Source organism: Pongo abelii, chromosome 12, assembly GCF_028885655.2.
Source record: "Pongo abelii isolate AG06213 chromosome 12, NHGRI_mPonAbe1-v2.0_pri, whole genome shotgun sequence".
In the NCBI taxonomy this organism is placed as follows: domain Eukaryota; kingdom Metazoa; phylum Chordata; class Mammalia; order Primates; family Hominidae; genus Pongo; species Pongo abelii.
Window position 1 is genome coordinate 100,114,882 of NC_071997.2, and position 13,080 is coordinate 100,127,961.

Here is a 13,080-nt window from a genome sequence, read left to right on the forward strand (position 1 = left end):
AGCCAGCATGGTGGTACATCCCAGCTACTCAAGAGGCTGATGAATGAGGATTGCTTGCAGCCCAGGAGTTTGAGGCTGTAGTAAGCTTTGATCATAGCACTGTACTCCAGCCTGGATGACAAAGCAAGACCCTGTCTCTCTTAAAACAAAAAGAAATTAGGTCTACAATATCCAGTATTATAGCCATGAGCCACACATGGTCTAAATTTACATTAGTTAAAATTAATAAAATTTATAATTCAGTTCCTTAGTCATACTTTCCATACTTCAAGTGCTCAATAGTTTAGTATGGCTAGTGGCTACCATCTGGGCAATGAAGATAGAGAGTACTTCTATCTCCACAGAAAATTATCTTGAACAGTGTTGATTTAGGTTCTGATCAGACATCTGTAAGTTTTTCTTGCATTCCCTTTAACAGCTCTGACATTGCAAGATGTATAGAAAACTGACTTTATACAAAAGAAAAGTGATGATATAAAGTTGTTGCTAATTGTTTACCAATCCCATATCACCAAATGCTAGAACAACAACAACAACAAAACGTAGACATTTTAGTGAAACCTCTATTTTTCAGTCTTGCTGTGATGTGAGACAGGGATAGGCAAACTTTTTCTAAAGGGACAGATATGAAATATTTTAGGCTTTGCATATCATGTTTGTTTTTTTCCAACCCTTTAAAAATGTAAAAACCATTAATTCTTAGCCACTTAGTTAGCCTGCCAGCCATAATGTGCCAAACCCTAAATTAGGATCTAAATAGGTACAGATTCAACTCTAGCAAATAACAGCCAGGGAATCCTGGAGTTTCATTCTGAAGAGAAAGTATTAGTAGTCACTTTTTTCCCCACAGCCCCTAGGCCCTTCCTTAAAAGGAAGAGTCTTTGAGAAAAAGAAAAAAAAAAATCAAACATACAAGCCTATGGTAGCAAAAATATAAAACTCTGGATGCAATGCAAATAAGCAGCATTAGAGAAAAAAGATAACAAAAGAGCTGGTTTGCAATCAGAAGTTTGGAAATTTGGAGAAAACAGCCTTAATAAATTGTCCTAATCAAAAAACAAAATCCATAAGGTGAACTGAGAATACACTTTAACTTTCAAATGTCTGAAAATGAGTCAACTGCAATGTCTCTTTTTAGCTTTATGTGACAAGACAGAAATCTGGTATATCAGTGAATAATGCATTTGTGTGAATGTGTTGTTTTAATGGGTGCCACAAGGCTAGTTGCTATGAGATTGCACACATATAAGAAAGCAATGAGAATCTGGCCGGGCGGAGTGACTCATGCCTATAATCCCCACACTTAGTGAGGCAGAGGTGAGGATTGCTTGAGCCCAGGAGTTTGAGACCAGCCTGAGCAACATATCAAGACACCATCTGTACAAAAAGGAACTAAAAAAAAAAAAAAAAAAAGAATGACACCAAAGGAACATAACTACCAGTAAACTAAAAACATTAAATGGAGGCTGGGCGAAGTGGCTCATGTCTGTAATCCCGGCACTTTGGGAGGCCGAGGTGGGCAGATCACCTGAGGTCAGGAGTTCAAGACCAGCCTGGCCAACATGGTGAAACTCCATCTCTACTAAACATACAAAAAAAATTAGCCAGGTGTGGCGCAGGCCTGTAATCCCAGCTACATGGGAACCTGAGGGAAGAGAATCACTTGAACTTGGGAGGCGGAGGTTGCAGTGAGCCGAGATCACGCCTCTGCACTCCAGCCTGGGCAACAGAGTGATACTTCATCCAAAAAAAAAAAAAAAGAAAATGAATAATATTAATTTTCAAAATAAAATTAAAAGCCTGTAGTAGCATTCTCTTGCAAACTCCTTACGAATATGGGTTATGCTTTATTCATCTTCAGAACCTCCACATCTACTACAATAGTTTATTTGTTGAAGGACTAAATGAAGCTATTTCCTAGAAATAATGGTAAAATAAAATTGCATGCATTTATAAGATAATTAAAGCTTGACATGCTTGCCACAGATAGTAGACGAAAGATAGAGGTATCAAATTTGTAACAGTGAAATATAAGCCACTGAAAAGCTTAGGTTTCCCTGCTGTGTAACTATCTGCTATACTTAACTCTATAAAATTACACAAACTTTAATGGAAGAAGGTAAACCAAGGGCTTCGTTACAAAAACATTAAGTTCTCTGAGCTCTATAAAGATAATAATCTAAAACATAATAAATAGTTACAAATTAGCACTCAGCTATGCAGAAATAACAAGACTGAAAGTATGTTTTTTGTTTTTTGGTATTTTTTTTGAGACAGAGTCTCATTCTGTCGCCCGGCTAGAGTGCAATGGCAGGATATTGGCTCACTACAACCTCTACCTCCCAGGTTCAAGTGATTCTTCGGCCTCAGCCTCCCTAGCAGCTGGGATTACAGGCGCATGCCACCACGCCTGGTTAATTTTTGTATTTTTGTATAGACAGGGTTTCACCATGTTTGCCAGGCTGGTCTTAAACTCCTGACCTCATGTGATCCGCCCGCCTCGGCCTCCGAAAGTACTGGGACTACAGGCGTGAGGCACTGCACCCAGCCTGAAAGTATGTTTTTAAGTTAAAGGAAATAAGGTCTGAAGTTTTGCCGGTGGGTAAAGCCGACCAGACCTAAGCATTTGCAGTTAACACCAAAATATGTGCCAATCTCATATATGAAACCATTTTATCCTGCACCACTTTACTTTTTCATTCTGGACGGACTTCTGGATAAGAGTTTTTACATAGATTACTTGGTACATCATGAGTCTTGAGTAAAATGTAAGGCAAGGTTTCTCAACTGCTAAAATCAGGGCCTTACCCTGTCAAGGTGCTATTAAATGTATTCGCTCTGTTCCTCTATGAAAATTTCAAATAAAATTATACCTTTCCGTTGTGTCCAAATCTGTTGAGTAATCCAGGAATGTTACTACCTGCTTCTCCAGGTAGCTATCAATCTTTTCTTCAGCGGTTGTTGTTGAACTAAAAATATTTTGAGTCATTGAATTTAAGAATATGGCTTCATAGTTCCCTTCCAGCAGCAATTGTAGGAAAGATCCACTCTCTGTAATATAAAAAATTAGTGCAGTAATCCAAAAAAATTATTTTTCATACCATAAAGGATAACACTATTAGGTAAAGCTACCATTTTCGTGTGCAAAAACAATCTATAGACTTAGAATGCTTACTGTATGTCAGTCACAAGGCACTCAGTAAATCTCCATCATTCTACAAACATTCTCTCTCCTAGAATTAGCAGCTCACTCATACTGACTATGAGCCCCAAAGTGGAAGTCAGCCCCAGAAATAATATTCCTCATTAATAGGTATTTAGTCTTTTGCTGGGAAATTCACAAAGATTCCTACTGACAACACAAAAGTTTCCTTAGTCAAGGTTCTAAAACTTTTCACAATCTGGCTCCTTCTACCTCCATTATTTTCTCTTCTTGAAAAGTCACTCCAAGAATGCTGGTTTACTCATTGTTTCCCTAATGTCCCATGCGTATTCCTGCCTCCACACTTTGCACTTGTGATTTCGCCGTCGAACTCTTCTCCACTTGTTAGTCTTACCCTTTAATCCAAAATCAGCTCAAGTCTAACTTCTAGGAAAGTTTTCCAGGCCACCAAACTTCAAACTTCCTGTCACTGGAAACACCTACTGTGTCACACAAGTGCCCACACACACACATACACACAGAGTACTTACACACTACACTGTTCATTATTACTCTTCTGGGTCCAGCCTAAATCCCACAACCAGATGTGCCAGTGCATGTGCCTTTTAACTCTTTATCTCTCTGGTAAATATTCATTGCTCACAAGAATTAATCTTTGCCGCCTAGGCCGGGCGCAGTGGCTCATGCCTCTAATCCCAGCACTTTGGGAGGCCGAGGTGGGTGGATCATGATGTCAGGAGATCGAGACCATCCTGGCTAACACAGTGAAACCCCATCCCTACTAAAAATACAAAAAAAAAATTAGCTGGGCGTGGTGGTGGGCACCTTTAGTCCCAGCGACTCGGGAGGCCGAGGCAGGAGAATGGCGTGAACCTGGGAGGTAAGCTTGCAGTGAGCCGAGATCGCACCACTGCACTCCAGCCTAGGTGACAGAGCGAGACTCTGTCTCAAAAAAATAAAAAAATAAATCTTTGCCGCCTAGGCCAAAAAAATAAATCTTTGCCGCCTAGGCCGTGCATGGTGGCTCATGGCTGTAATCCCAGCACTTTGGGAGGCCAAGGCGGGTGGATCACCTGAGGTCAGGAGTTCCAGACCAGCCTGACCAACATGATGAAAGCCATCTCTACTAAAAACACAAAATTAGCCAGGCATGGTGGTGCATGCCTGTAGTCCCAGCTACTTGGGAGGCTGAGGCAGGAGAATCGCTTGAACCGGGGAAGCGGAGGTTGCAGTGAGCTGAGATGGCACCACTGCACTCCAGCCTGGGCAACAAGAGGGAGACTCCATCTCAAAAAAAAAAACAACTTTGCTGCCTCATTTTAGCTCCTGTGCTTACCAACTGTGTGACCTTAAATAAATTACTTAACCAGACCCGGGCGCGGTGGCTCAGGCTTGTAATCCCAGCACTTTGGGAGGCTGAGGCAGGCGAATCATCTGAGGTCAAGAGTTCGAGACCAGCTAGGCCAACATGGTGAAACCTCAACTCTACTAAAAATACAAAATTAGCCGGGCGTGGTGACGCGCGCCTGTAATCCCAGCTACCCTGGAGGCTGAGGCAGGAGAATCACTTGAACCCTTGCACTCCAGCCTGGGCAAAAAGCAAAACTCTGTCTCAAAAAATTAATTAATTAATTAATTAATTAATTAAAATAAAATAAAATTACTTAACCAAACTGTATTTACAGGTCTTCACCGCAAAGTGGGATTAAAAATGGAATCTACCTTAAGCATCTACTATAAGCATTAAATGACTGAGTACATGTTAAGGGCTTAGAAAAATAACTGACATTGCCATTGTTATTATTATTGAACCCGGGCGATAAGAAGTTCTGGGCAAAGAAAGCGAGGACCACGCCCACCATGCCAAAGACTCAACGACCCAAAGCCTCAAGGAATCAGCTAGATTGTGTTAGGGAAAAATGAAGGGAGGGATGAGAATCAGTCGCTGCCATCCCTTTTCCTCACAGTTCCCACGATAGCCTAAGGCCCTGGTAGGTGCGCCTCTCACCTGAACCGACGACCCCCTCCTGTTTCCATTGCTGCCGCTCAGCCTCAGTGGGGAATCCCCTCAGAATTGCCAGCTCCGGGGTCCACATCACCCCAGACACCGCTGCAGCCAAAACAGGCTCCCACGAGGGCCACACGGGAGTCAACAAAAGAAAGTGAAAAGAGGAGAATCCAAAGGCGCTGAAATCTAGTGGCGACAGTTACCGTAAATACACCTGCGGCCCCAGAACTCCATGTGCGGATACTACCGCAAGGAGGCGGCCATAACAGCAGCGCGGGGCACCCTGGGAAAAACACGCACGCTCTCTGCTCTGTCTTCCGCCTAGGAGAAGAACCGGAGCTTGAGTAAGGAGCCTGTTGGGTGGTTATGCCCCACCCCGGGGCGGGCAATAGGCGGAGTTGAGGGCGCGGTCGCGCTCAGCCCCGCCCCTAATGGGACCGCTTCCAAGAACCGCGAACATGGAAGTGAGTGTGCCTCCCACCGAGGGCTAGGGTTCAAAAGCAACTCAAAACGGACGTCTTGGCCAAAGCGGTTTGATTAGAAGGGCTGGAGTTGTGACTCTTAAACCATTTTGGGTCAGAACGCTCTTGACAACCCGATGAAAACCACAGTCCTTCGCGCAGAGTGCAGGTGGGCCCTTGCTCTCAGCCTAAGGGTGCTCTCTCAGGGAATCACAGACCCTCTGACGTGGAGTCGGTGAAGCCCAGGTTGGAACCCCGTCAGCATAGCACGGGTCTTTCGGCGAATGAGCGTGTAAGGAAAGGATCTGGTTTTGACACTGCTCTACATGAATCATGGCCGGGTGGGAAATCTGCCCCTGCCGCTGGTGCAGGGAAGTTTTTGGAACACTGTCGGAACACTGTAGAAGAGTGATCCCAGGGGTGATCACAAAGAAATTGCAAGGGGACAAACCAGCCTCCGCTGGTACCTTATTTGCACTTCTTTGAATCTTCCTAGCAGCACTCCAAAGAAACAGCTAGAGGGCGGGCGCGGTAGCTCACGCCTATAATCTCAGCACTTTGGGAGAATGAAACGGGTGGATCACCTGAGGTCAGGAGTTCGAGACCAGCCTGGCCAACATGGTGAAACCCCGTCTCTACTAAAAATACAAAAATTAGCCGGACGTAGTGGCGCACCCTTGTAAACCCAGCTACTCGGGAGGGTGAGGTGGGAGAATTGCTTGAACCCGGGAGGCGGAGGTTTCAGTGAGCTGAGATGGTGCCACTGCACTCCAGCCTGGGCAATAGGAAAGAGGGAGGGAGGAAGGGAAGAAGGACGGAAGGGAGGGAGGGAGGGAAGGAAAACAGGACCATGGCTTTGACCCATTGGCTTGACACCTGTACTGAGATATGTCATGTAAGAGCCAGGAGAAAACTGCAGGGTAATTCTGACCACAAGAGCAAAAGCTCTCTGAAAAGAGGCTGACCCGGTACCCAGCTCCAAGGAAGAAGCTAAATAAATGTTAATTCACTTTCTTACTCAGTAAAGAGCCACTTCAGAATGTGAAGGGGGAGGAACTCAGCTCAGCTCATTTCAGCCACTGCCGGCAGATACCAAAGGAAGCCGGACCTGACTGTGATTGGAGAAGAGCGGATGCCCTAAAATGTCCTCCCACTGAGAAGTAATTAAAAACTATTTTTCAGGCTGGGCGCGGTGGCTCACGCCTGTAATCCCAGCACTTTGGAAGGCCGAGGCGGGCGGATCATGAGGTCAGGAGATCGAGACCATCCTGCCTAACACGGTGAAACCCTGTCTCTACTAAAAATATTTTTTTTTTAAATTAGCCGGGCGTGGTGGCGGGCGCCTATAGTCCCAGGTGCTCAGGAGGCTGCCACAGGAGAATGGCCTGAACCCGGGAGGCGGAGGTTGCAGTGAGCCAAGATCGCGCCACTGCACTCCAGCCTGGGCAGCAGAGCGAGACTCCGTCTCAAAAAAACAAACAAACAAACAAACAAAAAACCCACTATTTTTCTAGAAAATGATACTTGACCAGGTTGTCTGTTCATTTCCTTAAGTACAAAAGCCAGCACTGTCTAAACCAATTTGATAATTGTTAAAGATGAATGTCTGTAGAAACACACTGGCCACTCCGCCAAAGTTCCTCACCTGTATGTAGCACCCCATTAATCCACATAGTAAACTTGCAACTTTCAGTTAAATTCAAGGTTGGTTTGTTTTAAATGTGGTATGCTAGATGATGATGGTGACTGAAGTCTGCCTAATCTCCCTTCAAGCAAAGTGAATTCCAGTAATAAAGTAGGTGGGGAATATGGTCTCGATTAAAAATATGTACATAGTGAGTGGAAATTGAGCAGGCAATGAGATACCTACTGTAGGATTCAGTATAGAATGCCTTGGCTGAGGAGTCTGTTGGGAACCTGTATGTCACTATCTAAAAGTCTTTTTTTCTTGGGCTGGCCAGATTTCTCCAAAAGACTCTTTAAATCTCCTACCTGCAAGGTGAGGCTCTGGCTGCCACAGTTCCAGGGCCCAGTGGAGATAGAAAGCCAGAAGTCTCCATATTCAAGACCAAGAATGAGGTAAGTGAGAGATACTTTTAACAGAATTTAGCACTATCCTTGGCTTATTTTATGCCTCTAATCCATGTTAATTTGTTTCCTTTCTCGTCTCTTATGTCAAATAGTTCCCAACCTATTACAAAATCTCATCTTCTCTAAACTAGTGATTCTAGCTAAATGTTTATAGTAACATTTGGTCTACAGTAAAAAATAAAAACAATTATAACACCTCTATTTTGGAATACTGTGTGACAAGGAAACAAGGTTTTGCATCTTTTCTTCCAAAAGGAGAAAAAATAGGAAGGAGGATGGCTGGAAATGTAAATTCAACAAGTATTGCAAGAGGCTAGGAGATTGGAGAAAATAATGGCGCCATGGGAGCATCAGAGGGGTCAAGGAGGACCAGATCAGTCTGACTGACTAGAAGGAAGCACAGGGCAAGGATTGGCTCACTCTCTGAGGGAAAGCGGTGGTCGCAGGGCCATTGTTCCGAGGGACACAGGGTTTGGAAAGAGCAGGGGACCAGCGGTGTCAGAAGAAGGAAGAATTGTTATGTCAGGAGAAGGCTTCTGGAGAATATTGGTCTTGGGAGACCAGATTTTAAGCTTCATACAACAATTTTATAAAAAGCATTATTCAGGTATAATTGGCATAAAGTGCACATATTTTAACTGTACAATTTGTTAGGTTTTAATATAGGTATGTACCCATGAACCACCGCCACAATCAAGACGGTGAACATATCCATCACTCCTCAAAGTTTCCTTGTTCCTCTTTATAATCCGGCCCTCTTGCCGTCCCCATCCCCTACACCCCAAGCAACCACTGATCTGCTGTCACTATTGATGAGTTTGCAATTTCTAGATTTATATAATGGAATCATACAGTATATACTTTTTTTCTGGCTTCTTTCACTTAGCATAATTATTTTGATATTCTTATATAGTATATATCAATGTTCATTTAAAAAATATAACTGAAGAGTATGTATTGTATGAATACATCACAACATGTTTATTCATCTGTGGAGGGATGTTGAAGCTGTTTCCGGTTTTTGGCTACTTCAAATAAAGCTGCCACAAACATTTGCAAACACTGTTAAAATTATTATTAAATGTGAGGTCTGTTAATGAATATGAAAGGAGATGGAAGGGTCATGAAATGCTATTCTCAATCCTGACTTCCTTATGCTTGAGCTAATGACAAATCCAGCCTCCCTTTCACCACTTAAAAAGACATGAGACAGAATTAGTTCAAACACATGGCTGGGTGTGGTGGCTCACTTCTGTAATCCCAGCACTTTGTGAGGTCAAGGTGGGTGGATCACCTGAGGTCAGAAGTTCGAGACCAGCCTGGCCAAGATGGTGAAACCCCGTCTCTAATAAAAAAAATTAGCTACACGTGATGGCACACGCCTGTAATCCCAGCTACTAGGGAGGCTGAGGTGGGAGGATTGCTTGAACCCGGGAGGTGGAGGTTGCATTGAGCCGAGATTGCACCACTGCACTCCAGCCTGGGCGACAAAGCAAGACCCAGCTGGGTGTGGTGGTGCACACCTATAATCCCAGCTACTCGGGAGGCTTAGGCATGAGAATCGCTTGAAGCAGGGAGGCAGGGGTTGCAGTGAGCTGAAATCATGCCACCGCACTCCAGCCTGGGCGACAGAGCCGAGACTCTGTCTCAGAAAAAAAGTTTTACGTCTTAAGTCCCATAGGTGCTAATAGATACTAACAGAAGAGGGGAACTATTGTTTGAGTATACTGAGGGCTGGGCACGGTGGCTCACACCTGTAATCCCAGCACTTCAGGAGGCCGAGATGGGCAGATCACGAGGTCAGGAGATGGAGACCATCCTGGCTAACATGGTGAAACCCCACCTCTATTAAAAATACAAAAAAGTAGCCGGGCGTGGTGGCGGGCACCTGTAGTCCCAGCTACTTGGAAGGCTGAGGCAGAAGAATGGCGTGAACCCGGGAGGTGGAGCTTGTAGTGAGCCGAGATCCCACCACTGCACTCCAGCCTAGGCGACAGAGCAAGACTGTCAAAAAAAAAAAGAAAAGAAAAGAAAAATAGAAGATGGGGTGAGGTGGGGGTCACCTACTAGAAGCAAGGGCAGGCTGATTGAAGGGAGGGGTAGTCGGTATGCTTCCGTATCTCCACAGTGTGATGCTTTTTCCCTAGCAGTTGGCAAATTGAGACCAACTGATAATGAGATTATCAAGTACTAAACATAGGGTCTAGGACATAGATACCAAAAAATGTTAGCACTTATTAGCTAAGTATTAGGGGTTCCTCCTTTGAGGCAGACAAGGGTATAGTTTTCTCATTGTGAAATCAGAAGCCAGATGATTGAAGAGTATAAGCTTTTCCTAGAGCTGCATGAAGTCTTCTCAGGGATCTGTCCTTCCTTGGCTCACAATCCAAGGTGATCGCTTCGGCTCAGAGAATGAAATTGGTGATAACTGGAAGACTCCCAAAATACAATTGAAATGATGAATATTATTTACTTATTTCATTAGACTGACAGCTTCCTGGGGGTAGGGTTAGACTCTTATATGACATTTTATCCCAAGAATCCAGCACGTTGCAGAGCAGGTTACAAGTGCTCAGAACAAATTAAGGCACTATCTTTCCTTGGTAAAGAGGCATTTACAAATCACACCTAAGGGTAGGTGAGCTTCAGGCCTTTCTGAGCCCTCCCTTGCTAAACTCCTTTGGGAGATTAACTTTGCCCTTTGGGTCAAAGGAAGTATTTGCCTTGCTTCAGGAAGTAACTGCTACCTTTGGGGTATAGAGAAAACCAGGGGGAAGATTTTTTTTTTTTTAACCAAGACTACCATATGAGTGATTTGGGCTTGAAAAAATATTTTTTCTCATTTGTGAATTTATATCAAAAAATTCTGACAAAGTCTTATAAAAAGAGAAAAAAAAAAAAAAAAACCCAACAGGACAAATATTTGAAAATTGGCCAGGCTTGGGAAATCTCATACTTATCTGGCAAGAAGGGCAATAACAAAAATAGCAGCTCCCAGAAACGGGGCACAGACAGGTTAAAGGAGCTCTAGCTGGTTCCTCTAAAGATGAGAAAAGCTCCAGAGCTGGAAGGCACTCTATGGCTGCATTTGCTGACTTTGCAGACAGCAAGGTGAAAAAGGGAAGGAATAAACCAAAGAACAAAACCTACAGAAAGGCTGGGGGAAAGCAACAGCAAGGAACAGAAGTGGTAGGAGTAAGAACGAGGGAAATGCATGTCTACCTTGTGACCCAGAGGAGTACAGGGAGGTGGGGAGGAGCAGTATCCTGGGGACCCCAGCAGGCAGAAGTGTCTAACCTGAGGCCGTAAGTCTCCCAGCGGCCCAGGGCAGCCTGCAGCTGACATGATTGGACTGGGTAATCCCTCCCTGGAAAAGTGAGACGTGAATAAAACTGAAAACAATTAAAATGGTGGTGGGCTGCAGTCTCTTCCTGCATAGGAAAACAGCTGGTGCAACCTGAAGAGGGACACACATGAAGGAAGCAATGGAAAGCAGACTTTTGGTGGAGCTCATGGGAGCACTACGAGATCACATCCAGGAACTAAGGGAGAAAGAAGGCCAGAGAATGCCTCTTCTATACAGGAAATGTATAGGCTCACAGGGTTCACGTCAGCCCCTTTAGAGCTTGAAGCATCAGGAGGCTAGAAGCTGAGACAAAGGAGGCTTGGATGGCTGCTAGAAACTGGGCAGAGTTTGAAGAGGAAAGAGAAAGCAGGATGGAGCTTCCTTTCAACATGGCTTGTGTCTTCCATCCACATGTGGACTCTGGCTTGTCACCACCATACCTGCCTCTGCAGGGTGTGAGATGGGAAGCAGCTCAAGCCTGTTGCAATTCAGTTGCAGCCAAGCCTATAACAATACCAAAAATCAATCTCAGTTAGAAAATATATAGCCTTTTTTTTGTCTTTGCATAGGGAATAACTTCAAAAGAATAAAATACAATTAAAATCAGAAAGGAACAGATGAATAGATGACTTCACGATTTAAAATTTTTTTTTTTTTTTTTTGAGACGGAGTCTCGCTCTGTCACAAGGCTGGAGTGCAGTGGCGCGATCTGGGCTCACTGCAACCTCTGCCTCCTGGGTTCAAGCAAATCTCCTGCCTCAGCCTCCCAAGTAGCTGGGACTACAGGCGCCCGCCACCATGCCCAGCTAATTTTTGTGTTTTTAGTAGAGATGGGGTTTCACCATGTTGGCCAGGATGGTATCAATCTCTTGACCTCGTGATCCACCCGCCTCAGTCTCCCAAAGTGCTGGGATTACAGGAGTGAGCCATCGCACCCGGTCCCACAGTTTAAAACTTCTATGAGAAAAATTAAACAAAAATTAAAAGGCCATCTGGACAAATACATAGAAGTTTGACAAAAGCTAATATTCTACTATAAGTAGCTGATACATATTAAAAGACTCTAAGAAAATACACAAAATAGGGAAAAGGTATAAACTGATAACTGACAAAAGTAGAAATTCAAATGGGTAATATAAACAATGTTCAATGCAGATTAAAACATGTTTGATGATAATACAAATATCAGATCAAAAAATTATAATCTCCAATGCTGGCCAACGCATGGCAACACTAAATGATTTTCCAAGTGTGAATCAGTACCTCTCGGGAAAGCGGTCATTATATATCAAAACCTTTGACCTAGGAATTCTACTTCTAGGATTTATCATAAGAAAATAAAGATAAGACCATGCTCATCACAGCATTAGTTATAATCAGAAAAGCAGAGACAAAAGCAATTCCAAACTGTCCAATAGTAAGAGATGGGTTAAAAACATCCATTAATTTTCTTTTTAAGACAGGGTCTTGCTGTTGCCCACAGTGGAGTGCAGTCACGTGATCTAGGCTCACTACAGCCTCCATGTCCTGGGCTCAAGCAATCCTCCCACCTCAGCCTCCCGAGTAGCTGGGACCACAGGCATGTGCCACCATGCCCAGCTAATTTTGCTATTTTTTGTAGAGACGGGGTTTTGCCATGTTGCCCAGGCTGGTCTCAAACTCCTGAGTTCAAGCAATCATTCCGCCTCGGCCTCCCAAAGTGCTGGGATTACAGGTGTGGGCCATCATGCCCAGCCTACAGTACATTTTACATTTGTCTGACTTTGGAGATTTTTGTCTTAATGCTAGGAAAGTATTTAAGCAGTTTTACTTTTTGTTTTTTTACTTTTCATTAAGATAAAAACTTTATATAGTTAAAAGTTGCACAAATAGACCAATTCACTTTACTGATTTTCACATCTCTTCAAGTTCTCTGCATGTGCTCTTGGACCCAGGTCATTTATGTTAGGCTTTGCTCCATCTTTCCCCAAGGACTTCTCCCCTGGCTCCCCAGCCTGAAAACATGCTGAAG

General features: G+C 43.9%; 1 protein-coding gene and 1 long non-coding RNA gene across 3 annotated transcripts in view; one reads left to right on the forward strand and one right to left on the reverse strand.

Moving 5' to 3' along the window:
- Positions 1-5,443, reverse strand: part of TTC27 (tetratricopeptide repeat domain 27) — a 203,055-nt gene extending 197,612 nt beyond the window's left edge. Inside the window, 2 exon segments of the mRNA NM_001133856.1 lie at positions 2,874-3,051; positions 5,172-5,443. Coding sequence (NP_001127328.1) covers positions 2,874-3,051; positions 5,172-5,259 — 266 coding nt within the window. The 5' untranslated portion in view covers positions 5,260-5,443.
- Positions 5,444-5,500: 57 nt separating this feature from the next.
- LOC129057727 (uncharacterized) overlaps positions 5,501-13,080 on the forward strand; it is a 71,023-nt gene continuing 63,443 nt past the window's right edge. Inside the window, exons 1-2 of one of the 2 annotated variants that reach the window (XR_008522467.2) lie at positions 5,501-5,801; positions 7,594-7,711. This is a non-coding gene — a long non-coding RNA (uncharacterized LOC129057727). The remainder of the gene's footprint in view (positions 5,802-7,593; positions 7,712-13,080) is intronic. The other variant, XR_008522466.1, reaches the window with a different exon arrangement.